Source organism: Vavraia culicis (assembly GCF_000192795.1).
Source record: "Vavraia culicis subsp. floridensis unplaced genomic scaffold supercont1.4, whole genome shotgun sequence".
Taxonomy (NCBI): Eukaryota; Fungi; Microsporidia; family Pleistophoridae; genus Vavraia; species Vavraia culicis.
In genome coordinates this window covers 152,978-178,987 of record NW_007360607.1, presented here as the reverse complement: position 1 = coordinate 178,987, position 26,010 = coordinate 152,978, and the positions used below count along the sequence as shown (strand labels likewise).

Sequence of the window (26,010 nt, the reverse complement as noted above, 5' to 3'; positions counted from 1 at the left end):
ATACGTATTAATGCATAAATTGTTCTCTTTTCTGAGAACAGCATACGAACAAAGCAGTATCTTTTAGGATGGCGTAGTATGTGCCTTCATGATGAAATGCTCTACATCATGGCATAGTACCGTACCACCATTTACATCGCTTATACTGTCACAGGCACCTACGGTTGAAACACCGTACCTACGAAACATTATTTGAATTGTGGAGTGCATAGTTTTACTGTGCTACGCTTGTTTTGGATTAAGGGACAATTAGGCTGTGCTACGGTCAGCGGGCATGCACCATGCACCGCAACGGCAAGAAAACACGATTTATCGCTTGGATGTGCTGTTGAGAACCGCTAAATGTAGTGATAGCATGATTTGTATGAATTGACCGATTGACGTGCCGAAATAGATGGAAGGCTTAGTTAACGGGCTTTTAAATGAAGAAGGACGTGCTACACGGTCTACCAATGACCAGAAATGATGGCATTGCACTGTTCTTTAATTTAATATGTGCGACTACAGCAGACCATTGGTGGCACTGCCGTTCTCACACTCAACGTTCTCATCAAGCATCTGAAGTGCGTGCTGCTCCAGCTGCTCGACCTCTCTCAAGAATTTGTTGGCCAGTGTTACGAAGTACGGCACGTGTTCGTTGTAGGTGGCGCAATTCGTGCCGATCAATCTCAGATCATCAAAAAAACGGTGCACGCTGTCGTACTGACCAATCTTACGGTACACCCCCTCAAAGTCCATGGGCTCGCTGATCACGCTGAAGTAATTTGGTGCTATGTCCTCCGTTACAGGGTCTTTAAAGAGCACGTACTCCTCCCTGTCAAGCACACCCATCACGTTCTTTAGAACGTATCGCTTTCTATCGTACATTATCTCGTATATTTCTCTGTTGGTCCTGATCAATTCCAGCCGTACCTCGCTGTGCTCTATCAACGCCTTTATGACCCGTTTCAGATCGTACAACGGTGCGTACATGTACAGCACGTCATCTCTGCTTGGTTTGCTCATCTTTCTGTGCATGCACCCTTCCTTCACGCTCTCAAGCCATTTCTGGTATTCTGCGCGCTGTTCGCCGCTGTAACACGGGCTGAGAGTGGTATCATCTCCCTTTTTGAACACTGATGTGGTCGGATTGTTCAACGCCACTGCCGTATTTAATTGTTCGTCACCTTTTACGCGTTTCTTTGTTTCTTGGTGCGGATCACCCGAAGTACTCGATTCATGGGCAACCGATAGTTTTCTCTTTTTCTGTTCGTGTGCTGATGGACTGTACACGTTGCAGGCACTTACGTGTTTGAAAGGATCAATTGTGTTTGTTTCCCTGCTGCTACGTTCCTCACTATGAACAATTTTCATATTCAGGTTTTCACAATCAGCGGTTACCGTGCCTTTACTATTTTTGGAGCTGCTAGTGGCATCTCCGTTTCCAACCCCATCCTCACAATCATCGTTTTTGATCCCATCACTCCCAGTAGTACCGTGATCTGCTCCTTGTCCGTAACAGAACAGGCCCCTTTTTTCATACCAGTCCCATCCTATCCCACCGTTCACATCAAAGCACAGGTACGGGATCAAAGGCCCTAAATTTAAAACCCGTGTCTTCTTGCACCAGTACTTCATCACGCACGCGAGAACGTCCTTTTCAACCAAAAAATTGCACAGATCATTGCAATATAGCCTGTCCATGAGATACGTGCACGCGAACGGCCTCATATTCTTGACTTGCAGCAGAAGGCTCTTCTGTGGCTGTGCCAACTTGACAGGCCTTCTTATACGTGGCACCTTCCCGATCACGGGATAGTACTCAAAGTCGTCATCGTACCGTATATCACGCCTAGGATCGTGCACGATGCAGTACGTGAGCATGTTATTCTGGTCCATGTACAAGTCGTTCTCTATCGCACACGTTACGTGGTACCGTGTCTCACACTCCGTGTACGCACAGCGTATGTGCACACCCTTAGTACTTGCGCAGATAGAACAGCTGTGCTTAAGCCTGTGCGCATTCGTTCTGTTCGGGTCCTCAATAGGCTCCATAAACACTTCGTTACCAAAATACAGGTCCTTGTTCCACATCACGCATACCACATGGCCCCATTTCATCGTGCTCGTCATTTTGTACGCTCCGCCCGTCTTAACACAGAACCGGCAGTACAACGGCCCAAGCTGATAAAGACAAGGCTTGCAGAACCACGAGCCGTGCGGTATGATGGGCACACCATAGCACTCCTGGTGCACACACAGGTTGCATCCGTCGCAGTACACCAGATTGTTGCCCGTGCGCACGCTCGAATATGAGCATACGTTGCATACACCCGCACTCGATTCAAACGGTATAAACGTGTTCTTTACGAGTGTGTGCTTGAAAAAGTACCACTCCTTTTCCAAGCGATCGATTATCAGCTCGAACAGTGAGACGGGCATTTTTATGCCGTACTCGGCGAGGAATGCAAGGTCGTATGAATCGGCGTTGTAGTCGATGTTGGTGAAATTAACGCTGTGGTGCGTGTATTCTGTGGCGAACACGGGTGTGGCACATTTTGTGGGTGGTGGTGGACCGGTTAGGGATAGTTCGTTGGTTATGTGCAGGTTGGTGTGTACGTTCAGATCGGGGTATATTTTGGTGTACTCTACCTCTTCTCTTGGCTGGTTTGTCATTAGGGCCTGGGGATGAACCGCGTTTTTATTCGTGGAGTGTGGGAGGGATGAGGGAGTGTTAATGGGGAAATGAACGGTTTGTTGTATAGCACGGGTAGAAAGTAAAAATTATGGTACGGTTAACCATAAAGAGGTGTTTTTGTGCAAGCGCGTATGCTAAAATGGCATTTTGGTCATTTAAAACGAGCACGCCCTCTACAATAGCATTTATGGTCCGTGATTTATAAGCAAGGAGTAACGCATTCTGTTCAAGGCAGTATGCTGTGGAAAGGAACAACCTATAGTATGTGCTGAAGAAATGATTGGTAGTACGGATGGTTCACAGCAGTCTCTCGTTGATCAAGCAGGAAAGTACGGATTGGTACGATAAACTGTGCAATCATGTTGAACAGGCTGTTTTTGTTGCGGAACAGTCGTTCTAACATTGTGCAAAGGTTTATGATCGTTTATGGTGAGGAAAGTGAAAAACGATGTTTAAACAGCAATTGTTCGCGTGATGTTCTATAATGCACTGGTGCGTGTAATGAACCCTTGTCACAAAAGAGCAAAAATGCGCCTTCAACCGGACTCGAACCGGTAACCTTCCGGTTAACAGCCGAACGCGCTAACCGATTGCGCCATGAAGGCTGCCTTGTCATATTATACAGGCTAATGAACTGCGATAATACGGAATGGTACGGTGCTGCACCACTGTGCATTTGATAGCCATCACATAGTGACCGGTAATGCGCACAAACCATTCTCATAGTGGTAAATATGAAAAGATCGGTACAGCTTGCCATCAATTAAATTTACCTGCTCACTAGCACCTACCGACGGGCGCAAAATATAAATGAACTGTACCGTTACACCACACCAATTCGTAAGCAAAGTCATACGGGCGTATCGTGCAGAACGTCCTTTTCTTGCCCTTTGCAAAATCTTTGTACCGCTGTTCGTTGAGGCAGATAAGTAAAACAGAACACGTCTCCGTTTTAAATACGTTTGTTTGACTTGCACCTAAGCAGCAGAACAGGACAGAAAAAAATGTTTTTAAATTAAACTTGTTGTGTGCTGGGCCGTGCAATAGATCGAACACAACCATAACACAAGTAAATACTGCAAACCGGTAGTACTAAGCATATCATCACCTAAACAGTAACATTTCACTATCAAAACGTATAATTCCTTTACCTACCATCCAAATCCTGTAATACCACCTTTTCAATACGCTCCCCGTCCGTCTCATCCCTCACCATCACAATCTTGTTCCTGCTCTTCAACCCGCTCACAATGCTTACGCTACTCTTGTCTACCTTTAACAGGGTGCTTATAAAACGTATTACCTCCTTGTTAGCCTTGTTCTTTTCAGGAACAGCGTTTACATCAACGTGCAACTGACCGTCTTGTATTCGTGTCAGTCCTGTGCAGTTGCTGCCCGGACGTATCACTAGGTTGAGGAGAACGCCCTTTCCGGTACTTTTAGCGAATGACATGGCGGTTGAGTGTGATGAAGGGGGACGTACGATTTTATCACGGATAGTGAGAAGGAACGGGATATTCTGTAGGAGGGCACTGTACAATACGGAAGATTGCGTTATGCTATGTTTACTACCATGCACCACGCGATTGCACCTGGTAAGTATTTTGAGGAGTGGTGCAATCCTGAGATCTTGATTGAATAAAAAAGCATTGCCATGAGCTGTGGGCCATTCTTCAGGTGGTGCTGAAGAAATTACGTACCCATTCCTTTGAACAAACCGAAGCGAGTGCTGTAAGGTGCACACAACGAAGAACACGTCATAAAAACAACAAAAACTAAGCACCTGCCATGCAACGTACTGCCCGCTAAATCACACGCACTTTTATTTCTACGCCACCTCCACATCAATCGAACCCGTGCTCAATAAAAAAACGACAAAAACATCTCAACAGCGAAAAAAAGGCACATAAGTGCAACATACGGCGACAGCCTTTCGCCAATCACCGTGGCCTTGTAGAATATGCTGCTCATTCCCTTGTTAGACCGTCCAATAAGCGATGGAAAGTGTCTCTTGATGTATGTTATCGTGCATATTGAAAGAACTGTGAGTCGGATGAGCGAGGTGAAGTTGAAGAATGCCGACATGGAAGGGCAGCGAATTTGGGCAGGTATTTGAGGGGCAGCAAATTGGGACGTACCTTTTGGTGCATGCGCAGTAGCAGCGATGATTCGTTGGGATGGCAAGGACCGAGGAAGAAGGGTTTGTCTTTTGGTGTGTGGGATGAGCGCTTGGATACACGTACGGTGATGGAAGTATTTCGAATAAATTTGTGCATTTTACGAGCGAAGAGTACGTCATAGTGCGAGCGCTCGCTCTTTCTACCCGTGATGGCAATTATTGAACTTCACTGTGATAAGAACACAGCTATTTCATCTGCAATGGACCGTTTTATCGGGGCATGCCGTACAGCAGTATCGTAAACAGGATACGATGATCCGCGGCACGCCCATTTCACTCCATGCCACCGCTCTCCGTGTATCACAATCAAATTTATTTAAATCTCTCTACTCCGCAAACTGGTAGTACTCGTCGTATCGGATGCCCGTTTCGCTCAAGGCCTGTTCAACAACGTCGATGCTCTCCTTCCTCCTCTTGTACTTCTCATTTATATCCTGGAAATTGGAATTGTGCTCAAGCGCAAGAGTTACCTGCAGCTTGTCTTCAGCCTTGCTCACCTCCCTGATGTACGCATGGCCGGTAAACACCGTCTCCTTCTCCTTGCACAGGTCTTCAAGCTTGTGCTTGAGATCATCAAGCGTTTTGTACCGCACATTTTGGTCCACAAACACGGTAAGCTGCTCGTACTGGTTGCGGCTACGCCGCACATTGTCAATCTTCTTGGCGAACAGGGACGTGTTGGGAATGTACGCGAGGCGGTTGTTATTGTTCGTAAAGGTGGTGTACAGCAGATCGATGCGCACCACGATGTTTTCCTGGTCATCGATAATCACGCGGTCACCCACATCGTACGGATGAGAGATCAGGTGAAACACAAAGCATTTGTACAGGTCTTTGATGCTGTCCTGGAAGATCCAGCTGAACGCGAACAGAAAGGGACCTACGCTCGTGAGATAGAACTTGTAGTCCACGTTGATCAGGAACAGAAAACCGAGCGCAGATGCGAACAGCACACCGCCGAGCAGTATCAGATCAAGCTTGCGGATGATGCTGTCGCGATCGAACAGCGAACGCTTTATATCGTTGCGCTCGCGGCACAGCTCAACCGCACGCTGCCTGAGCTTTTCGAAGTCGATCGAAATCTCCTCAGGCGGTTTGTTTGTGTTCCCGAGGTACTGAATCACCTCTTCGGGTCTGTTCTGGAAGTACGTGGTGATCTGATCGTAATCGAGCGTGTCAATGTCGAGATAAGCGAAGATGCTCTCGGCAACGCCCTCAGCCTTGTCCTCGGTCGTGATGTCCAGATCGTTATGGCGCAGGAAGTACCCCGTGTCGTAGTCGTTCTGCACACTGTGCATGGCGAGCTGCATCTCGTACTGACCGCGCGGTACCGCCTCAGCAATCGCGGCCAGCTTCTTAAACACGTACGTCTTGTAGTTTGCATCCCAAATGCGGTTCCTGAACGAGCTCTTCTTCATCTCTGACGTGAGGATGTTCACGAGCAGCTTCTCGAAGAACAGAACGGCAGAGAGGCACGAAAACCAGAAGATGAACGTGACACTCAGGTACGTGGTTGTGAAGGATTTTCTTCCGAAGCGGTAGCGCATGATGAGCACGTTCGATAGCAGAAATACGAGCGAGAACGCGAGGAAGTTGCGCAGATAGTGCGAGTAGAGCTTGAGCACCTCGAGGAAATCGGCAACGTATCCCTCAACCTTCACGTCAAACGAGGAGAGCACCGATGCAATCATCTGCAGCGAATAGTCCATAAGCACCGTTGATGCCGTGAAGATGACGTACGTGAGCGAAAGGAACAGATTCTGTCTGAAGAACTCTAGGACTGCATTCGTCTTGCCCTCCTGATTCAGAGTCTTGAAAATGTTGTAGTCCCGGGGCCTGCGCCAGATTATCAAAATTGTGGGAAATAGCATGAACAGGAAGCATACGACGAGCACCTCCACCAGCAACCGTAAGTTTCGGTCCACTTTACGGTACTTGTAGTGCAGGTATTCGTCCAGATTTGCGATCGAGAACGTTCTTTTGCGCATCATGCGCTTCTTCTTAAATTTGCGAATGGGCTGGTCAGGGATCTGTTGGTTGATTTCTGACTCAACGTTGCTCTCCTCCTTCTCCATAGGTGCAATAAATTCCTGTATAATTTCCTTTTTGGCGTTCTCCACCACCTCTTGATTTTCTAGATCCACCATTACTCCGCTATCAGCCTCATCTTCTTTCTTGCTACCTTCTCTCTGCCCATCTGCTCCCTCAACATTTTCCTTGTTTTCATCACCGCTTTTTCCTTCTTCGTTGCCTTCATCACCATTTACCTGTTCTTCATTGTCCTCCTCACCACGATTCTCCTGCTGCTCTATGTTTTCCTTGTCCCCATCACGACTCTTTTGCTCATCCGTTTTCTTTTCTGCTGCATCTTTTTTGTCCTTGGCTGTCGCCTTGTCTTTGCTGTCACCTTTTTTAGTTTCCTTTTCTTTCTTGCTATCTCCTGCCATTCTGCCCTGTTCAATTTCCCATTAAAACACCTCATCGAACCAATGAGAAAACGACCCCTTTTAATAGTACCGAACGAATAGAAGAAGGAGAGATTAATGAATATGAGCAGCACATGTGCACGTACTCATCATTTTTGTGATGAGATCACATTATATCGGCACTAGGGCAGTGTGTGGCAGTTGGGCAGCGCTTCTTTCGTTCATTTCGTAGTGTAGCTCTGAGCGGCAAGCTTGCACTATGAATGGCGTAACTGGCAGTGCTCAGAACTTTTCAAGATGTGCCACACGAACAGCACTGTGCCAGCGACTTAAACACCTCTTCCTTTACCGCACGGTCCCGAGCAGCGTGGAAAAGGAACGAAACTGCCTTATACGGATATTAAGGTGGTTGAGAATGTTTCAACAGGCATGGTAGCACGAAGGTCTTCATGTTGCAGATAAAAGGAACATTTTAATTTCTTGTGACAGATCGCTCATCTATAACCTTTCAAGATTGATTATCTGGTCAAAACATCGATCATACTCGTCTGCATGCATGATGACAATCACAGTTCCCTTCATTTTCGTCAGCAAATCGACCACCGTGTGCATGTTTACGGTGTCAAGTCCTGCTGTAGGCTCATCAAACCAGTAAATCGCGCATTTCTTGAGGGCCGTTCTCGTAACACACAGCCGTTTCTTCTCACCGCCACTGAAGTTCTCGCCTGCGCTCAGAATGAGGCTGTCAAGGCCGTCCTCCATTTCACTGATCTTATCGAAGAGATTCGTCCGCTTGCACATCCTAATCATCTCTTCATCCGTTGAGACATTGCCGTAGCCAAGATTGAACCTGACCGTGTTCTTGAAGACCAGTGGAGACTGCGGACAAATCGCCATCATGGAACATAGTTTAGACTTTTTAAGGTTTTGCAACGGCACGTCATTTATGATGATATCGCCTATGTACTCAACCATGCCAAACAGCGACCTGAGTATGGAACTTTTACCGATGCCGTTTGGCCCTTTTATGAGCACTTTATCGTTTTTTCGTATCGAAAGGTTAAGCGGTTTGAAGAGCAGTCTTTGGTTCAAAATGATGGTAAAATCTCTGAACTGTATTATTACGGGGCCTTGGGCCTTGGCTTGCTGGACGGTGTTCATGGCATTCTCATCGTGGTAAACTTCATTTGGTTCTGCGTTCGGCTGTGATGCAGCGGTCGCCTCCAAATACCATTTTGTATCGGCATCTCGCTTCTCATCACCGCTTTCATCGCTGATCCACCTCTTTTCATCGCTGTGGCTGTCACTAAAGCATTGAGTTGAGCCCGTGTCATACGAGCGGTCCGCTCCTTCCAATGCAACGGCGTGGTGCAGGAGGTTGTCCTCGTTTCTCACCGGTCCCTTTGTGCTGCTCACAAAGTCGTACGCAAACTCGGCATCTAGTACGGCCGTGCGCAGTTTCTCGTAAAATGAGCCTGCCCACTTCGTGTTCCTCTCGATCACATCGATCTTCTGCATCACGAACATCACCAAATGCGTGGGATACGCCTTGTTATTCCTGTAAATGATGTAGTACACGAAGTATTTGGTCAGATTGGTGATCAGGTATAGAAGGATCTCTAAGACGTGCTCGACACCTTCCAAGACTATAACCGCGTTCTTGTAGTTCCTAACTCGCATTTTGTAGCGCTGGAACTCATCCATTTCCTTGTGGCAGTACGTGACGAGCAGGTGGTTGCTGAGACACTCCGAGACATGATTGTCCAACTGTGCCCGTAGGATGTTGTACCGCCTGCGGTAGTAAATCAGGACGTAGATGATTACGATGTTTGTCATCAGTGTGACCGAGACCATGAAGATGATGGCCAGAAGGATCGTGGTGCCCAACTGATCACTTGTCTCCTTCATTATGAATAGATACGAGAATACACGCGCGAGCAGAGACAGTACCAGCTGTTTTATCAGATTTGTCATTCCTTTGACACCGCGGTGCACGAAGGACTGGAATATGCCGTTATCGGTCACGTTCTCAAACGAGCCCATGTTTCTGAAGCGGTTGTTCAGACCTTCCTCCAGCACTGTCATCTCCCATTTGCGCGACAGCACGGTATAAAATGCTCTGCACGACAATCGTTCCATGTAATCACTGTAAATGATTTGGTATACCAAAAATTTTGTAGGATAAATGATGCCGCATATGGTTGTGAAGAACAAGAAAGAACGCAAGGTTTGGTAGTCCCGGCAGCTTGACAGGCTCCTCAGATTTTCAGTACGTATTTTGTACTGAAGCAGCTCAGTTAGAAAAATAATCGCGATGATGGAGAATATAACAAGACATGGTTTTAGGGGAGGACTAAGCATTTCTTTGATGATGAAAAGAAAGATTTGGAATGGTTTGGACATATGGGGGCCTGCGCCATCGATTCCTTTTATAGTACCGGTGCAAAATAGGAATTCGGCGGGTAAGCAGACATTGAATAGGGCAACTGTGCATTCAAATGTGGCTTAGGCCATCTGTTCATCGATGAATTCTCGAGGATTTTGATAGCAAAAATTTTTATTTTCTTCGAATCCTTTGATTTCATGGCACATAAAAACGTAAAATAAGCAGACTGACATTTGATCGTGCTGTTCGCACGTTTTGATTGTTTAATATGGCAGCGCAAATTGTGGTGTTGCTTACCGCTTTTGACAAGATTTTCTATTAAATGCAGTACCAGTTAAAAATATGGAATGTCTTCGTAGATATTCAAGACAGATGGAATGGAAGGAAAAGAATCATGTGACGGAAAAAGGATCCACAGGTCAAAGTTGCAACACTAGTGCTTTATTTTTGTTTCGTTGTGAAATACGCTATTTTTGTTGTTCATATTTGGTATTTTACAATTTGACTTTTTACTGAGAATTGCAAATCTATATTTTTACAATTTGGCTAAAAGAGTAAAATACCACCGTTTGGTGTGCCAAATATTTATCATGTGTCTATGATTTATTGCATTTCCCATGGAACACGTGATAAATGTTCTTATGGACCGTATGTTGAGAATGTAATGAACGTATTAAATTAATTTAAATATTTTGTCAAAAATAGAATATCACTCTATAGACAACGATCTAAACGATATTCTTCGCGGTTCTCAAGTGATGTACGTCCAATCTTGGTATTTACATAAGTGCATCTTCCTACAAAGATATTCGTTCTCCTAAAATGGTACTATTTCATTTTTAAACACAAATTTGATACGTTATATTAACTGTATGTGCTTTATACACATGATAGATGTAACTCGCCTGTAATCAAGCACCACATGGTTGTGAGTAATTGCCGTAATTGCAATTGCTCTCATAATTTTGTTTACTGTTTTGAGGAGCAGCAGAATCAGGAAAATATTTGCATTCGATGAAATACGTAAAAAAGCTACTTGAGATTGATCTGTCCTGTGCTCACCGATACACGTATAGAGTACCAAAATACCATGTTATAGAATGAAAAGAGCTACTTGAGATTGATCTGTCCTGTGCTCACCGATACACGTACAGAGTACCAAAATACCATGTTATGGAATGAAAAGAGCTTTTATAGAGCGTTGTTTGAACTGTGGTCTGCTACGCAATACATGAACAATTACGGAACTGTTCCTACATACCGCATTTTACATACTAAGCACCTTTTAAGTAAATATATGTTAAATACTTGCGGATTTGTTTCTACACTCCACATCATAATTGGAATATTACCGAGTAACTCACCGTATTGTGCATATGTGCGTTCTATCTGTAAATATGGGGTATGTTTCTATATGAGACCGTGTCAGCACGTGTAAATGAATTAGCATAAGGGCAACAGTACGCATCTTTTCGCTCGGTCCTGTTAACACGCTACTCTCGTAATCTACCAGGTAAAATCTAGGAAGCAGTGTAAGTTTCATTCCTATGAGCAACAAATCAACAATTTTATCAATTCGGTAAATTGCAACATAACAGCCGGTTTATCCTTTCCAAAAGCGTCTGTTCTCCTTTAATGTTTCCCTCTCTGCCAGCAACCACCTTCATCATTACAGGTGTTATTAAATCATTTTACCTATGTCATGTCATCTTGAGGTATAAAAAGTTGTACCTGTGATCAGAATCATTCGATCATGCATGCTGAGACCATTTTCTATCAAAAATGGTAAAATTTTGAAATATCGGCATTTTTGCCGCTACATTGCATGCCAGCTGGAAGTGGATGCAGAAAATCCGGCATTAATTCATATTTAGTAACAATACCTTCCGGTATAGAACATGCACAGCACTTGAAAAAGATACCGCACTGATTGATGGTACGGATGCTTGGTATTGCACCATTATTTCAACGATTCATCCCAATACCGAAGAGCGTTCCCGGAAATAAAAAAATCCTTTTGCCGAATGCACGTGAATAAGGCCGGGTCAATTCCGCTATCTTCAGGTAGTCTCTGTGACCACGGTTTTCAATTCCAATCTGGCCAATGTTACCTTTCAGCTGGCTGACCGTGAGGAATCATCCGTACCATGTACAATGCATGACTTTTAATCGGTGTTATATCACTGCACCGTGATGTAATCGTAAATAATGACAAGAACACGCCTTATATCCGTAGCTTGATTGAAATTCATCTACAAGATCGTAAGTGTGTTGGACAGACTTAATTCGCTGTAATTGCGTGGCCAGAAATTCTTTGGTGCCACAATCCGGAGCTTGTTCTGTTTTAAATCCTGCTAATTGTGTTATTCACCGAAAAATACTCGCCCTTCATGACAAAAAGAAAATATGAGGAATTTACCTCTGATCAGTCATCCACAGAGAGCGAGGCACTCTCATACCCGCAGTCTACGATATCGGACATGCATTCTGACGTTCCCATTGATCTTCCATCAGCTGCAGACATTTATCTGGAGAGCTCGATGCCAGAAAATTACAACGATGTGGAAGCGCCTGAAAATGAAGAAAACGGAGACCTGCCGGTCAACAAAGAGGTGATGGAAAACGAGGGCTACAAGCTGAAGATCAAAAACTTGTTCGTTAAGTTTCTCAGCAATTATGGCGGAAGAAAGTACATAAAGCTGATTAAAACGATGTGTGCTGAGAATAGCGAAAGCTTGATGGTCAGCTACACAGACATGGAGAGTTTTGATGACCTGCTGGTGAGGGTGCTTGTTGTATGTGCCGAGCCTGCAATTGAGGTGTTCGATGATGCACTCCGCGTAGTCGTGTTAGGCCTGTTCCCCAATTACTTCATGATCCGCGTGCAGGTGCATGTTCGTGTGGTCGATGTGCCTGTGGTTGAGGAACTGAGAGAGCTGCGCAATGAGAACTTGGGCTGCTTGGTGCGTATACGCGGTATTGTAACGAGGCGCAGCGGCGTTTTTCCGCGTTTGTTTCTGGCAAAATTTATCTGTGTGAAGTGTCGGTGCACCTTTGGTCCGTTTCTTCTCGAAGACGATGTGGGATTCCGTCCGCAAAACTGTCTTGAGTGCCAAAACAGGGGACCTTTCCTGATAAATGACGAAGAAACCGTGTACAGAGATTTTCAGAAGATGGCAATACAGGAAATACCGGGCACGGTACCTGCAGGCACGTTGCCGCGTAGCAAAGATGTTCTTGTGTTCCACGATCTAATCGATGTGGCAAAGCCTGGCGATGAGATCGAACTTACCGGCATTTACAAGAACGGGGTGCTGAACGACACCGTTTTTACGACACACATCATTGCCAATGCCATTATTAGGAAAGAAAGCAGCTGCGTGCTGACAAGAGAGGATGAAAAAGAGATAAAGAGGCTGGCAAGGAATCCTCGAATTGTGGAAGTTTTGAGCGATGCATTGGCACCGGAGATTTGTGGTCATCCCAGCGTAAAAAGGGCGTGTCTGTTGGCGCTTTTTGGCGGACAGCCGAAGGGCCGAGAGAATGAAAACGTTAAGAACAGCTCGGCGCACAGAATACGAGGAGATATCAACGTGCTTATCATGGGTGACCCTGGCACCGCCAAGTCACAGCTTTTAAGAAGTCTTGAGCGTGTTGCACCCCGTGCCGTGCTGGCTACAGGTCACGGCGCAAGCTCGGTTGGTCTCACAGCAAGTGTCAGAAAAGATTCAAACAATGAGTGGATGCTTGAGGGTGGGGCACTAGTTCTCGCCGACAATGGCATTGTGCTTATAGATGAGTTTGATAAGATGCAGGAAAATGATCGGAGTGCGATTCATGAGGCAATGGAGCAGCAGAGCATTTCGGTGAGCAAGGCGGGAATTGTTGCATCGCTGAATGCACGGTGTGCGGTTGTTGCGGCAGCTAATCCACGAAAAGGACGATATAACAGTGCGCTCAGCTTAAATGCAAATGTCAACCTGAGCGAACCCATTTTGAGCAGGTTTGACATTTTGTGTGTTGTCAGGGATGTGACTGATCAGGTTGAAGATGAGCGGATCGCCTCGTTTCTTCTGAAGAGAATACGCGAAAAGAGCACGGTAGCGGATGAATCGTTGGGGGATCGAGGCGGAGCACTCGATGAAAACGACGAGCAGGGGAATCCAGGCATCAAAGCCGAACATACCTCAGCTCAGAGCATCGGGCAAAATCGACCAGTTATTGATGATGATTTATTCAAGAAGTACCTTATCTACGCTAAGCGGATACACCCGCAGATTAAGGAGATAGACAAGGACAAGATCAGCAAATTGTATGCTGATCTGCGCAAAGAAAGCGATAACAGCATGCCGATCACTGCAAGACATATTGAGAGCATTGTGAGGATCAGCGAGGCCCTAGCCCGGATAAAGCTATGTGAATACGTGTGTAAGGAGGACATCGATACGGCTATAAAGATAACGCTCGACAGCTTCATTTCAGCACAGAAGTACTCTGTGGTTAAGGCACTCCGTAAGAAATTTGCGAAGTATATTAATGAGAACGATGATTTCTTCGTGTATCTGTTCATATTGAACGAAATGTTCAACGACAAGATCAGGTCGCTCAGGCAGGTGCCTAGCAACGTGGTTGTAGACAAGAACGAATTTGAGAAGAGGGTGCGCGGGTTCGGCATCAAGTTCAACTACAAGTTTTACAAGGAGGACGTGTTTGTGCGCGAGTATAACCTTGCCAGCAACAGTATAAGGAGAGAAATTGTTTACTGATGGTTTGCTGGTACTGACGAGTAAGAGGTACGCGCTCTATGTACGATCATTGGTGTAAGGTCAATGTGTGGATGCGTTGGAGGTAGTGCGGCCTGTAAAACGGTTGTTCGCAGCTTTATGTTCACTTTAATAAATGTTCTTTGATTTTAGCCGGTCACACACCGCAAATTTGTTCTAACGGGGAAGGTCATTTTCCGTCCATGAGTATTTGCTAATTTTTGGACAGAATCCCGTTGAGTGCGGTTACACTGGATGAATAGATGTTAATGGGCAACTTAGTAGTTGGTACAGCACTCATGATAGCTTAACAGAGGGTCACTCAATGTTATCATGGTGTATGTGTTGGTAGTACGGTGCAAAAATTTTTGTTTTCTGCAATGATGAGAATTTATCGGGAAACGGTCATCGTGGTGTATTCAACCGGGGTTGTGGTCCATGCAGGATTCTCAGGATCGGTAAAATACCATAATTTGAAGTGGCTGCTAGCGTAAAATGCAAGGTTGCACTCAAAGCGGTCGTGAAGGGAGATTCGCGCGTGTAAAATGCCTGAGTGAGCGGTATTAGGAGAGCGCTGGTAGCAGCTCTTAAAGTTGCACATATGAGAGTCGTTGTCATCAAACCTGATTGTTCTTCACTAGTGTATGCCGGTACCATTCACGCTCTGTGTTAATTTTCATACTTTGGCGAGAATGCAGGATGATGCCAAGAAACCGCTCGCTCAGATGTTCTGAGTAAAAAGGGTTTGAACGGTTGAGTGAACAGACTAACATGCACCATCCCAGGTGCTCGAATCTGCTAGTGCAAAAAGAGAATTTGATAAATCACGCCCATGGAGAATCAAACATGGGCCGCAGTGCGTAAAAGCGAGCAATAACGACAGATCAGCCCATATGAGGTGGTTGCTGAGCTTGATTAAGGCAGATTTCGAGAAAATTATGCTGTCCGTATTGTGTTGAGCCGAAGCTGTCATCCAGGAGTTGAGGAGTGCTAATTCTGTGGTGGGTGCGAAACGGTGGCGTAGATCAGAGGTGCTAGGACTTGAAATGTTGAGAGTGGCCTTGAGCAGGGGTCTGCTGTAAATACCGCGTTGGCACTCTCAGGGGAACCCACAGGTTGTTCTACATCCATCTCAGCACAGAGCTGTACAAAATGGTCTGAAGGCCATGGCAGGGATAGGTCCAAAAGGTATATTTTGCAGAACAAGAGGTGCGAGGTAGTGCTAAATAAACTATTTGCTAAAAGCATTATATCCCAGCAAACATACTTTCATTATGTAATGTAGCACATTTCGTAGACATTCGCAGCAGAAACAATGAATTTGTTCAGTGCTCTGATTGCACACCGTTTCATGGTTTAAATCGAATAATCCCTGATGTAATACACTGAAGTTTGCAGCACCAATAAATTGCATTCGTAGCATGGCGAACCGCAGCGATAGATGAGCCATGGCAATGAATCACAGATCGTGTTATTTGTGCGTTTTGTAAGAAACGCGGTTGGGGTGTAGTGCAAGCCATTCAAATCAAAAGGCTTGGTACGCATCACAACACATGCTGCGTGTGATCCTTGAATGGACATGGTAGCAGTTCACATGCTGGCAATTTTAATTATTTGTAATTGCTAATCTAACAGCGGTGCAAATTAACGATATTACACGGTAAATGTTTGCGACCAGGATTCTTCTGCACGGTTAAATAATCTTTTATGGCTTGCGTGAACGATTTGTGTTGATTTATCTTTTTGAACTGGCATTGCATGATGCACCGGTTCCATGGTGCCTTACCGTAAGGTTGTTGGAGCAACGGCTGCACTCCCGTCCTAGACATTAGGATGCACCAGCTGTTCGCCTTTTGAGATTCTTATCATGCACACCCTACGATGAAGAAGGCCCATACCGTCTTCTTCTCATGAATATCGTAGGAGCTGTTGCGACCCGTAAACAGAGATTGTAAAAAGTGTTTACCGTGCCTGATGTCTTTACCCTGCGGGTGCTGCAGTCTTTGTATCACAGAATGTGCACATTAATGGCCGTGTTGGCAGCAGCACTAAACCGGCTCACCCGCAGGGTACTGTTTTGGTTGGTGCCTGTGTTTTTATTTTTTCCTTTTTTCGCACCCATGTTAAAACCGGGAACGGTGGAAGCGCTCTACAACAACAACAAAGATTCTCCTCTGTACGTTGCTCCGGTGGTTCAGCTGCTTTCGCTGAAGAAAATAGAGGGAAAGAGCGATAAAACGGTGCGGTACCACATAACCATAAGTGACAGCAAATTGTACATGAAAGGGATATTCTCGTCACAGGTGAGCAAAGATGTTGGGGATCTGAGAGTTAACACCCTGATAAAAATCAGCGATTTTGTGATACTGGAGAAGAACGGCAACTGCTTCATTTATATCAAGGGATGCGAGAAGATCAAGGACTGTGAAAGAATGGGATCGCCGAAAAACGCGAATAGCACGGACAAGGTGGATAGCAGCGTGGAAATGGACAGCAGTAAGATCAAACACAACGAAAAGGGTGAGAACGAGAAAAGAGCAGTGAACGAGAACAGCAGTAAGAGAATGCAGGTTGGTAGCAGCAATGGGAAAGCGGAGAAGGAAAATGCTGGGTGTGTTAGGAGTGCTAATCATGATGCGGATGGCGATAAGAAGGCATATACGCCCATTGCAGCACTCAATCCGTTCCAAACGAAGTGGATCGTAAAGGGCACGGTGCAGAAAAAATCTGAGCTGAGAGAGTTCAAGAAGAAGGACGGAAAGTTCTTCAGCTTTGAACTGCTCGATAAAACAGGAAATATCAAATGTGTGGCGTTCAACGATGGTGCGGATCTCTTCCATGGCATAGTTGCCGAGGGCTCCGTTGTTGAAATAAGCAAAGCTGTGGTAAAAATGTGCAATAAAAAGTTCGCAAACACAAGCAGTGATTATGAAATACACCTGGAGAAGAACAGCGTGGTCAGCTTGGTAAACGAGGAAGGGCTCGCCATGTCATTTGATCTGTGCAAGATCAGCGATCTGGTAGGACGTGTGAACAAGGCTAACTGTGACGTGATCGGTGTGGTTCACGAGGCCTTTCCGGTGAGCGTGGTCCTTGCAAAGGCAAGCCAGCGAGAGATCAAAAAACGCGATTTGATCCTAGTGGACCAGACAGGCACCGTGAGGGCTACGCTGTGGGGTGACAAGAGCGAAATTGAGCTGGATGAACATCCGGTGCTGCTTCTCAAGGATGTGAGGGTGGGCGAGTTTAACAACGCCGTTGTTCTGAGCACGGCCTTTGGCAGTGCAGTAAAGGTTGACCCGGAGATGGACGAGGCGTACTCGCTGCGCGGATGGTACGACGAGCACAAGCAGTCTGTGGTCGTTGAAAGGCCGCAGAGGAACGAATACACGTTCATTGAGGAGATTCAGAGCTACGGCACTTGTGCTGCTACTGTGCTCTTCATCCGCGAGGACAACCTTTTTTACAATGCGTGCGCCAATAACTGCAACAAGAAGGTCAGCCTGACAGACGAGGGGTACTACTGCGAGAGGTGCAACCAGACAAAGGAAACATGCAGCATACGTTATCTGACCACGTTGCACGTGGCAGATTTCACACAGCAAGTGTGGTTGAACGTTTTCGATGATTTTTGCACTGAGTTCTTCGGGATGACAGCGTATGAGCTGAAGAAAATGGGCGAGGAGAACGCCACACAGCTGCAGAACTACTTGAAAACGCTGTTGTACAAGGAGTACGTGATCAGGATGAAAAGGAGTGAGGAGGTGTACAACGGCGAGATGCGGGTGAGATGGAGAGGACTGAGCATCAAAAAGATAAATTATCTGGATGAGAGCGTGCGAATGCTGCGTTTGATGGGGTATTGACCGTGCCACCATTAGAAATGGGTAAGTGTTAAACATTCTCGTTCTGCGTGCACATGCGAAGTGTTCCCGTCTTAGTCTTCCCTATCGATGTACCTGGTGTTTGAGATGCGGTGTCTTTTTTACTAAAAATCGTTTATTTGCCATGGCACGTCTTATTCTTGGATTTTCGGCGGGTGGTGCGTATTTTACCGTTGAACGGCTCAGGCCAACGATGGGTGTTTGTTTTGTAGCGGACGGATCATGGTCCCAGAAAAGTCACTCACAGCCTGTTCGGGAGAATGCACCGGCTTGGTGCAGTGGTGTAAGTAATAACTAACCGTATTTACATCGTAATGCTGGTTAAATAATCCGTTAATCACGCTGCAGGCACGTTCGTACACGATAAATCGTATAATTACCAAACAGCTGGTCAGTTACAGGTCTTTCAGCGGAGCACAGCGCAATAAATTGGAACGTTATTAACGAGAACGAATACGGGGTGTGCAGTCTGAAGAACTTTGAGGCGGTGAACGTCATTTATTGAAATAGCATGGGCATGCGAACCGGTACATAATCTCATACAACAGTTAGCATGCCAAAAAGCTTCTTATGAAAAAACGAGTGCAGCCCTGCACGCATTGCGTGGTATCTGTTACAAGGCAATTATCTTTCGTGTTTCACTTCTTCCTAAGCGTTCGCTTTAAGAAGGGCAGATCGTTTATTCCTCCAACATCTCCATCAAGTTGCACTTTGTACATTTCTTCCTTGCAGTATATCCTGCTAAATTCTTCTTTACAGTCTTTTCCAAAAACAGCCCCGTAAATGAGATCGAAGTTGGACACCATGGGGTCGAAAAAAGCAAAATTTTTGTTTTGAACTAATACACTTCCATTTTCGAGGCATTCCACATACTAAATTTGGTTTAAAAGTTAATGGATGGATAAATCGCAGTGGGAGCGGCTGTGATGGTGTAGGATGCAACCGATAGGATTATTAAATTTATTTTTACAGGTCGTGACTGCAGACACGCATGAAAGTGAGCAGATTTGTAAAATATTTGTATGTTCATTGAGCGCCATGCTGTGTGATCACAGTTGTAATCAAGACGTTAATGAGGGAGCACATTCAAAGACACCATGCTGTGTGATCACAGTTGTAATCAAGACGTTAATGAGGGAGCACATTCAAAGACACCATGCTGTGCTGTTCCTGCTGTTGAACGAAGCATTTCTGCTCAATGCTAATGTTAAATGACCTGCATTTACGGCATGACCAGCTCCTTGCAACAAAACGCCAAAAATTTAATTTTTTACCTACTTTGAACAAACCATGAGACCCTCATACCTAGCATGCTGCCCAAACGCTCTCGCACTAAAGATGACGTAGAAAATCGCTTTGTCAAGGACAAAAAGTCACAAATACAGCTGAGTAAACAGTTCTGATCCGAACAACGTTAGTTATAAATCACTATATGTTTTAACTATCTCGTTTTGTGCGCGCATCCATCTCTGCCATTTCCATTTTACTCTGCTTGTGCACCTTTTCAAACGCAGCTTCCACCTTGCTCCTATTGATATCCATCCGATTCTCATCAACCCCATACTCTACCATCCTGCCACCAATCATTTGTTCAATTCTTTGCAACTTCTCAAGATCGTACTGCGTTACCACGCTAAAAGATCGACCATTTGCGCTCATACGTGCCGTTCTTCCTACTCTGTGGATGTATTCCTTCCTGCTCACCGGCAAATCAAAGTTGATTATGTTGTCCACCGCGGGTATGTCTATACCACGGGACAGCATATCCGTGGTGACCAGGATGCTGTAATCGTTGTTTTTGAAGCCTTCGATAACCGCGTTCTTCTCTTTTTGTGGGATTCTTCCGTTTATGAAGCATACGTTGAAGTTCAGTTCCTTGAGAAGGTTCGACAATAAATACGTGTAGAATATCCGCGACACGAAGATGATGCACTTGGAAAGGTTTGTGCACAGCTCGTAGAGATGGTGTATTCTATGCTTGTACGGTGTAAAGACGTAGTGGTGCACTATTTTATCGTTCCTGTCCTTCACCTCAAGCACCTCAAAAGAGGTAACATCCAAATACTGCTTCACGAGTGTTTCATCGTACGTTGCTGTGAACAGCATCATCTGCACTTCGCTTTTTTTCGTTGTTGTGCAGTTTTCTTTTATTCTTGCAATGTTTTCCTTGTTATCAGCACTCTCTGTGCCTTTCTTACGTTTCACAGTCTTTCGCTCGTCATCGGTCCTTCCCTCTAACTCAGCACCTGCTTTAATACTCAACACGCCAATTGACTTTAAAATTTTTGTCATGTCCCTCTCATAATCCTTGCCAAACAGCTTGTCAACCTCATCCATCACCAGTACTTTGATGCCCTTTACATTCTTTATCACCTTTCTCACCGCTCCCGGTGTGCCAACAATAAAGTGTGAATCGCTTACTTCGTTCTGGCCAGTAAGTGAGGCGGTTCTCAGTCCCAGCGGACCAAACATTTTCAGCAGTGCCACAATCTGCACAACAAGATCCTTTGTTGGCGCTATTATCAGCACATAGTTACGTTTCTTGTGTTTTAGTAAACGGTGCAGTGCTGGAAGAATGTATGCAAGAGTTTTGCCTGTACCCGTGCGTGATATCCCTACTATATTGTTCTTCCGCTTCGAATATGGTGCTGTGAGTGCTTGTATCGGTGTTAGTGCTGTTATTTTGTTTTTGCGCAGTACTTGTGCGATTTCTCCGTTAAACTGGTCCATTGGGGTGCGGAAACGGACTACCAAAATTTTATTCGCGCGACAGCGGCGGGTTAATCTAAACGGTTGTGTTACCTGTTGAATTACACAGCACATCCGAAAATAACATGCTACAGACCGATGAACAACATGATATAGTGCAGATACGGTTCTACGGTTACAAAACGGCACACATCACCAATTGCAGCGGATGAGTGCTAGCACAGTCTTACATTCAAAAGCTTTTAATGACAATGTGAAACTGAGATATGATCAACAGGCCATATCTGCTGATTCAACCAGTGTAAATGTCTCTTATAACATGTTCAGCAATCTCCTTGTCCTCAACTGTCTCCTCACTCTCTTTCGCACCGATTTCCTCATCACTTTTCATTTTGAAGCCTTCAACCGCACTAAACCTCCTTCGTTTCAAATACTTTGGCAAACTTTCATTGATAAAAAACAGGAGGTTGAACACGCGTGTCCTGAAAATGCCGTTGGTCGTTGCCCCCTTATAGATTGTCCCGAAGAGCACGTAATAAAAATCGAGCAGATCCTCGTTATCCTTCTGTTTGTGTATCTTGTATATGAAAAAAACATCGTTTCTTTGGTCAACGAGGTATTTTACGCCGTTGAGCTCGGTTAATTTCTTGCTGAAATCAAGAAAGTTGGTGAATTGTGTTTGCATCTTTAAGATTTCGTTGAGGGACGAGCGATCGTAGAACGGAGAGAGAGCGAAGTAGGTGAGCACAGTTTCCGTGGTTAAAGGGTTTGTTTCAAGCCATTGTTGGTTTATGTATGTTTGATCGCTCATGGGGGTGCCTATATGAACGTGAAAAAGGGGAATTATGGGAATTGTATCGTAAAAAAGGGATTGCATGGCATTCTGAGCATTACCAGAAACAGCGTACCGAAAGAAAGCGAGTATCAGCAGTTGAATAATACATCGGAGCACAAAAATGTCTGTTTATAGGTCATTACGCGTTCTATTTTCGATGAGTTTACGGTAGCACTGATCATGATGTAGAAATACTGGTCTAGGGTTTTGTTCCTGTGGGAAAGAATATGATCGTGCACACACCTTCCGCACGGTGAAAAGAATAAAACACAAGAATTGGTCCTTTTCGCATACTAAGTCTTGAAAGTGGGACAGTTACGTTAAACCAGCTTTAATAAAAGAGATGCTCCGCCATAACGAGCAGATGTTACGCAAGAACTGCGTACCACAGCAAACAACAGTTAACTATTCTACCGCTACTACAAACTGTTCTTTTTCTGATAATCTGATATTGCAGCCTTGATGGCATCCTCCGCAAGCATTGAACAGTGCAGTTTAACCGGTGGCAAACTCAGTTTCTTTGCAATGTCCTTGTTGCTAATTTTAAGACTGTCACTGATGCTTTTCCCCTTTATCCACTCGGTGGCAAGCGATGAGCTTGCAATGGCACTCCCGCATCCAAATGTTCTGAACTTTGCATCCTTAATGATATCGTTTTCCACCTTTATCTGTAATTTCATCACGTCACCACATGCGGGAGCTCCAACCAGTCCGGTGCCCACATCTATTGCTGATTTATCGTACGAACCAACGTTCCTCGGATTTTCAAAGTGATCGATTACAGACGAATGGTAATTTTGTCTTTGCTGGTAGAAATGGTTGTACGGTGTTAACATCGAGGGATCAGAATTTTATGATTAATAAAAAATTTTGTGCCATTCTTCATGGTTGATGAGAAATTCTTAAGGGCACTTTCGATTGCGTTGAGCCAGGAAGCTACAGCCGAATCGAATAAGCGAATAGGACATGAGGTGTTAACACGGTTGTCATCTGAGCAAATACATTTGAATGGACCAACACCATAAAAACAGACTGATAGCAAAATGTGCAAACGCGTCACTTAAAAACTCTTAGAGACTGTTGTAGAAGACTTTCATTCATCGATTCGAACTAAGTGGAACGTCCCTTACACTAATATGAACATTTAAGGTTGTGCTACTCAATTGTAGGTCTTGATACGGTCATGCTCTGCAAAAGATCGGAAATTATGGATGATACGAATAAAATTGCTACATCCATTTATTTTATATTCGTGCGCTCTAAAGCTGTGATAGTTTGGACCGCTGTTCGCAACGATAGTTATCAGAAAGGCGGTATCTATAAAAAGGCATTTGTCGCTTCATGGCGGCACAAAGATTGATAAGTTGATGCTATCTCAACGAATAAAAGATTTTGATGCAGCACTATGAATAATTGGCACGTCACTGATCTCTTATACGTTGGCTCTCCAACATCTTGGTAAACTATCCGTAAAACGTGTACAAATCAGTAATATTTATTTTAATACGCTGTAACAACAACTTAGTGCTATTTTTCACTGTTCTCTTTGTTCTGTTGACTTTCAAGAAAAATGTTCAGGTTATGGTCATCATGAAGATATTTAAAAATTTTGATGCAAAAAGGGTCATTTCTCATCGCTAACACAACACCAACTCCCCTCGCTGCAATCAGGCTGTTTTCACTCTCCACATATTTGATAAACGTGGCAAGCGATCTATCAGGATTGTTCTTTACGTTGTCAATCGCGTACCTTAAGTCATTCTCCACGTCTTCGTACTCCTTTTCTCGCTCCAACATTTGAATGTTATACACAATGCCCCGTTCCTGCTCCGAATCTGCCGTCTCAAGGGCTTTTTTGAAGTATAAAAGCGCAGCTTTAGAAAAGTCCTCAATCTCCAAATCATCTTTTATTTCTTTTTTAATTTTGTCCGTGTAATAATCGACAAAGTACACGTAATACCCTCGGTTACTGTAATAAGTCGCATCATCCAAATATTGTTTGATTCTTTTTAGGCTGGAAAATCCTTCCACGGGGTTGCTCGCTCCCTCATTGGTCTTTCTAAGCTGGTAAAGATCGCTCAACTCTTTCTTGTCTTCAAATGGCAGCCCTAATATTCTCTTTGATTGATAATCAGCGGTTCGTCTGCCGCTGCACTGGATATAATATTCTAGCGCATCCTCGTACTGCCCCTTGAGATGCAATTGTTTGGCTCGTTGGTACAGAAACTCGTCCTTTACGATATCACCGAAAGTTTCCAACAGTTCTTCTTCGGTATACACGCCGTCTTGCTCTTTCGCACATAACTTATACTCTGGTGTTCCCTTGGTCCACTCATCCGAGTCCTTGTAGCTGAACTTGTTCGGTGCCAGTCTCAAGAGATAGGGAAACACCTTTTTATTTCTTTTATACTCTTCTGTAAAATATTTCACCGCTGTTTCTACTTCGTTCTCAAGATAAGCTTTGTATCCCTGGAGAAGCGGATCGCTAGTTTCCACTTTTTCTGGGCACCTCATCGACAGATGAATCAAATTCCTACCTAACACATCATTGGCAAGCAAAAACAGTGCAGTATCATATTTTTCCTTGTACAGGAAGAAATATCCTTTTATACAGTTCAATTCATCCTTGTACTTCGTGTTCTCTAGCTGCAAAAACAGCTTTGTGCACTCGTCCAAGTACTTGTCTCCCTGCCCCTGCTCAATATAAAAGGCCAGAAGTGTAAGATTCAGCCTTTCCAAATCACTGGCAGAAAACAAGCTCTGCGATACACAAAACCTTAGCAGTTCTAAGCAGTTTTCAAATTCATTGTTCTCGTAGTACAGCAGAGCCAGCTTTTGTTGTGAAGATGTTGTAAGCTGGTACTCGGTGATAAAATCCTTGAGCAACGTCATATCATCGGGTAGGGCATCCAATTCGAAGATGCCATTGTCTTTTGTGTGTAATTTCATTAAGGGCTCCGATTTTAGAGCTAGTTAAACACCTCGGGTCAGAAACGGTTGAAAACACAAATGAACGGTTGTTTATGATCTGTGCACCATAAATTTACTTGTAGAACAACGCTATTTCGTTCCTTATTTGGACATTTCAACTCATCTTTTTATCTCAATCGTTTATTTATCTCCTCACAGCGTCCAGACAAAAAAGTTTTTCTGATCCTCCGAGACCGAACTATAATTCATCGTGTTGCCTATTTTATTACAAAATTAGCGCAAATATTACCTCACTAAAGCGTTAATGGTGGTGATACAACCCATTTTTAGGCATACCATTACTCATTTTTACTATTCATCCATTTCACGTAAATTGAATGTGCTAAAATCGTAATCTTCAGTATTGGAATGCACACTTTCCAGATTTGTAAAAAACATATCCGCACAAAGTAACACGCATACATCCTGTTCAGTCTTTTAGTCCTTGTAAAGGCATTTTAACCTTTTATATTCTCAATTTCATCGGTTTACTTACAAAATTGTATTAAGCAACGGTACAGCTCTGCCACATAATGTACACATCGTAAGTCTCTACAGTATATTTTAACAAATTTTTATCTGATTAGCCTTTTTATACGACTTGATAGGGCTGCTCATCCTTTAAACGTGCTTAGTCGTTCTACACACTGCGAAATACCTGCGTAGTTTCTTTCCGAATTTGATATATTCAAAATATTTACCACATTGACACTTCAGCCACGAATGCAGTGTACCAATTCATTTGATATGTTATACAATCAACAATGGCAGTTTCCTTTACATTATTTGCCCTGCAGAGCGAACATATCGGTTTGATGTAAAGGTATTTTGTTCTTTCATGGCACAGTGAGGTTATTAGCACAATATTTTATCCCATATAGATGAGAACCATGAATGTGATAAATTGTAGCGCGATAATACCAATCTATTTTTGAAAATCTGACTGATTTCTATCTTACACACAGATTCTCCTGCCATATTGGGTACATACCACAGCCTTAGCGATGTTTAGTTTACGAACCAGCTTGATTATTTTGAGTGTATGCCATTGTCGATTCGTTACACTGCTGTTTGTAGAATAAGTATGTTACACTTTTAAGAGAAAGAATGCTCATTGAGTATAAGAATAAAATTTAGTGAGGAGATAAACGAACACGTTTTTACTAAAAATAAAATATTGG

The 26,010-nt window shown here is 44.2% G+C and overlaps 11 protein-coding genes and 1 non-coding gene across 12 annotated transcripts; 2 read left to right on the top strand and 10 right to left on the bottom strand.

Moving 5' to 3' along the window:
• Positions 1-466: 466 nt before the first annotated feature.
• On the bottom strand, positions 467-2,676 carry VCUG_00415 (uncharacterized protein). The gene has a single exon (XM_008075242.1). It carries the CDS (start codon positions 2,653-2,655, stop codon positions 502-504), a length of 2,154 nt encoding a protein of 717 aa, XP_008073433.1. The 5' UTR covers positions 2,656-2,676; the 3' UTR covers positions 467-501.
• A 532-nt stretch (positions 2,677-3,208) lies between these two features.
• Positions 3,209-3,282, bottom strand: VCUG_02788. Its single transcript has one exon. It is a non-coding gene; the product is annotated as a tRNA-Asn (tRNA).
• Positions 3,283-3,716: 434 nt separating this feature from the next.
• VCUG_00414 (TIGR00251 family protein) lies at positions 3,717-4,348 on the bottom strand. The gene has a single exon (XM_008075241.1). The coding sequence runs from the start codon at positions 4,128-4,130 to the stop codon at positions 3,825-3,827; it is 306 nt and encodes a 101-aa protein (XP_008073432.1). The 5' UTR covers positions 4,131-4,348; the 3' UTR covers positions 3,717-3,824.
• A 133-nt stretch (positions 4,349-4,481) lies between these two features.
• Positions 4,482-4,859, bottom strand: VCUG_00413 (uncharacterized protein). The gene has a single exon (XM_008075240.1). The coding sequence runs from the start codon at positions 4,760-4,762 to the stop codon at positions 4,538-4,540; it is 225 nt and encodes a 74-aa protein (XP_008073431.1). The 5' UTR covers positions 4,763-4,859; the 3' UTR covers positions 4,482-4,537.
• A 290-nt stretch (positions 4,860-5,149) lies between these two features.
• VCUG_00412 (uncharacterized protein) lies at positions 5,150-7,303 on the bottom strand (the record flags this gene model as incomplete). The annotated part of the gene is made up of 1 exon (XM_008075239.1): positions 5,150-7,303. The coding sequence occupies one exon, from the start codon at positions 7,301-7,303 to the stop codon at positions 5,183-5,185; it is 2,121 nt and encodes a 706-aa protein (XP_008073430.1). The 3' UTR covers positions 5,150-5,182.
• Positions 7,304-7,734: 431 nt separating this feature from the next.
• Positions 7,735-9,685, bottom strand: VCUG_00411 (uncharacterized protein; the record flags this gene model as incomplete). The annotated part of the gene is made up of 1 exon (XM_008075238.1): positions 7,735-9,685. The coding sequence occupies one exon, from the start codon at positions 9,683-9,685 to the stop codon at positions 7,781-7,783; it is 1,905 nt and encodes a 634-aa protein (XP_008073429.1). The 3' UTR covers positions 7,735-7,780.
• A 2,373-nt stretch (positions 9,686-12,058) lies between these two features.
• On the top strand, positions 12,059-14,660 carry VCUG_00410 (uncharacterized protein; the record flags this gene model as incomplete). Its single annotated transcript, XM_008075237.1, has 1 exon — positions 12,059-14,660. One exon carries the CDS (start codon positions 12,059-12,061, stop codon positions 14,432-14,434), a length of 2,376 nt encoding a protein of 791 aa, XP_008073428.1. The 3' UTR covers positions 14,435-14,660.
• A 1,795-nt stretch (positions 14,661-16,455) lies between these two features.
• VCUG_00409 (replication factor-a protein 1 (rpa1)) lies at positions 16,456-18,440 on the top strand. The gene has a single exon (XM_008075236.1). It carries the CDS (start codon positions 16,459-16,461, stop codon positions 18,295-18,297), a length of 1,839 nt encoding a protein of 612 aa, XP_008073427.1. The 5' UTR covers positions 16,456-16,458; the 3' UTR covers positions 18,298-18,440.
• Positions 18,441-19,570: 1,130 nt separating this feature from the next.
• VCUG_00408 (uncharacterized protein) lies at positions 19,571-21,137 on the bottom strand. The gene has a single exon (XM_008075235.1). It carries the CDS (start codon positions 21,043-21,045, stop codon positions 19,753-19,755), a length of 1,293 nt encoding a protein of 430 aa, XP_008073426.1. The 5' UTR covers positions 21,046-21,137; the 3' UTR covers positions 19,571-19,752.
• A 142-nt stretch (positions 21,138-21,279) lies between these two features.
• VCUG_00407 (uncharacterized protein) lies at positions 21,280-21,901 on the bottom strand (the record flags this gene model as incomplete). The annotated part of the gene is made up of 1 exon (XM_008075234.1): positions 21,280-21,901. The coding sequence occupies one exon, from the start codon at positions 21,899-21,901 to the stop codon at positions 21,317-21,319; it is 585 nt and encodes a 194-aa protein (XP_008073425.1). The 3' UTR covers positions 21,280-21,316.
• A 272-nt stretch (positions 21,902-22,173) lies between these two features.
• VCUG_00406 (iron sulfur cluster assembly protein 1) lies at positions 22,174-22,737 on the bottom strand. Its single transcript, XM_008075233.1, has one exon. It carries the CDS (start codon positions 22,693-22,695, stop codon positions 22,279-22,281), a length of 417 nt encoding a protein of 138 aa, XP_008073424.1. The 5' UTR covers positions 22,696-22,737; the 3' UTR covers positions 22,174-22,278.
• A 607-nt stretch (positions 22,738-23,344) lies between these two features.
• On the bottom strand, positions 23,345-24,809 carry VCUG_00405 (uncharacterized protein; the record flags this gene model as incomplete). Its single annotated transcript, XM_008075232.1, has 1 exon — positions 23,345-24,809. A coding segment is annotated over one exon (1,423 nt), but the record flags the coding sequence as incomplete, so codon positions are not given.
• Between the last annotated feature and the right edge of the window lie 1,201 nt (positions 24,810-26,010).

Bases quoted from the DNA above. Each gene is read 5' to 3' on its own strand.
- VCUG_00409 (XM_008075236.1), top strand. From the start codon at position 16,459: ATGGCCGTGTTGGCAGCAGCACTAAACCGGCTCACCCGCAGGGTACTG.
- VCUG_00413 (XM_008075240.1), bottom strand. From the start codon at position 4,762: ATGTCGGCATTCTTCAACTTCACCTCGCTCATCCGACTCACAGTTCTT.
- VCUG_00406 (XM_008075233.1), bottom strand. From the start codon at position 22,695: ATGTTAACACCGTACAACCATTTCTACCAGCAAAGACAAAATTACCAT.
- VCUG_00415 (XM_008075242.1), bottom strand. From the start codon at position 2,655: ATGACAAACCAGCCAAGAGAAGAGGTAGAGTACACCAAAATATACCCC.
- VCUG_00414 (XM_008075241.1), bottom strand. From the start codon at position 4,130: ATGTCATTCGCTAAAAGTACCGGAAAGGGCGTTCTCCTCAACCTAGTG.
- VCUG_00408 (XM_008075235.1), bottom strand. From the start codon at position 21,045: ATGGACCAGTTTAACGGAGAAATCGCACAAGTACTGCGCAAAAACAAA.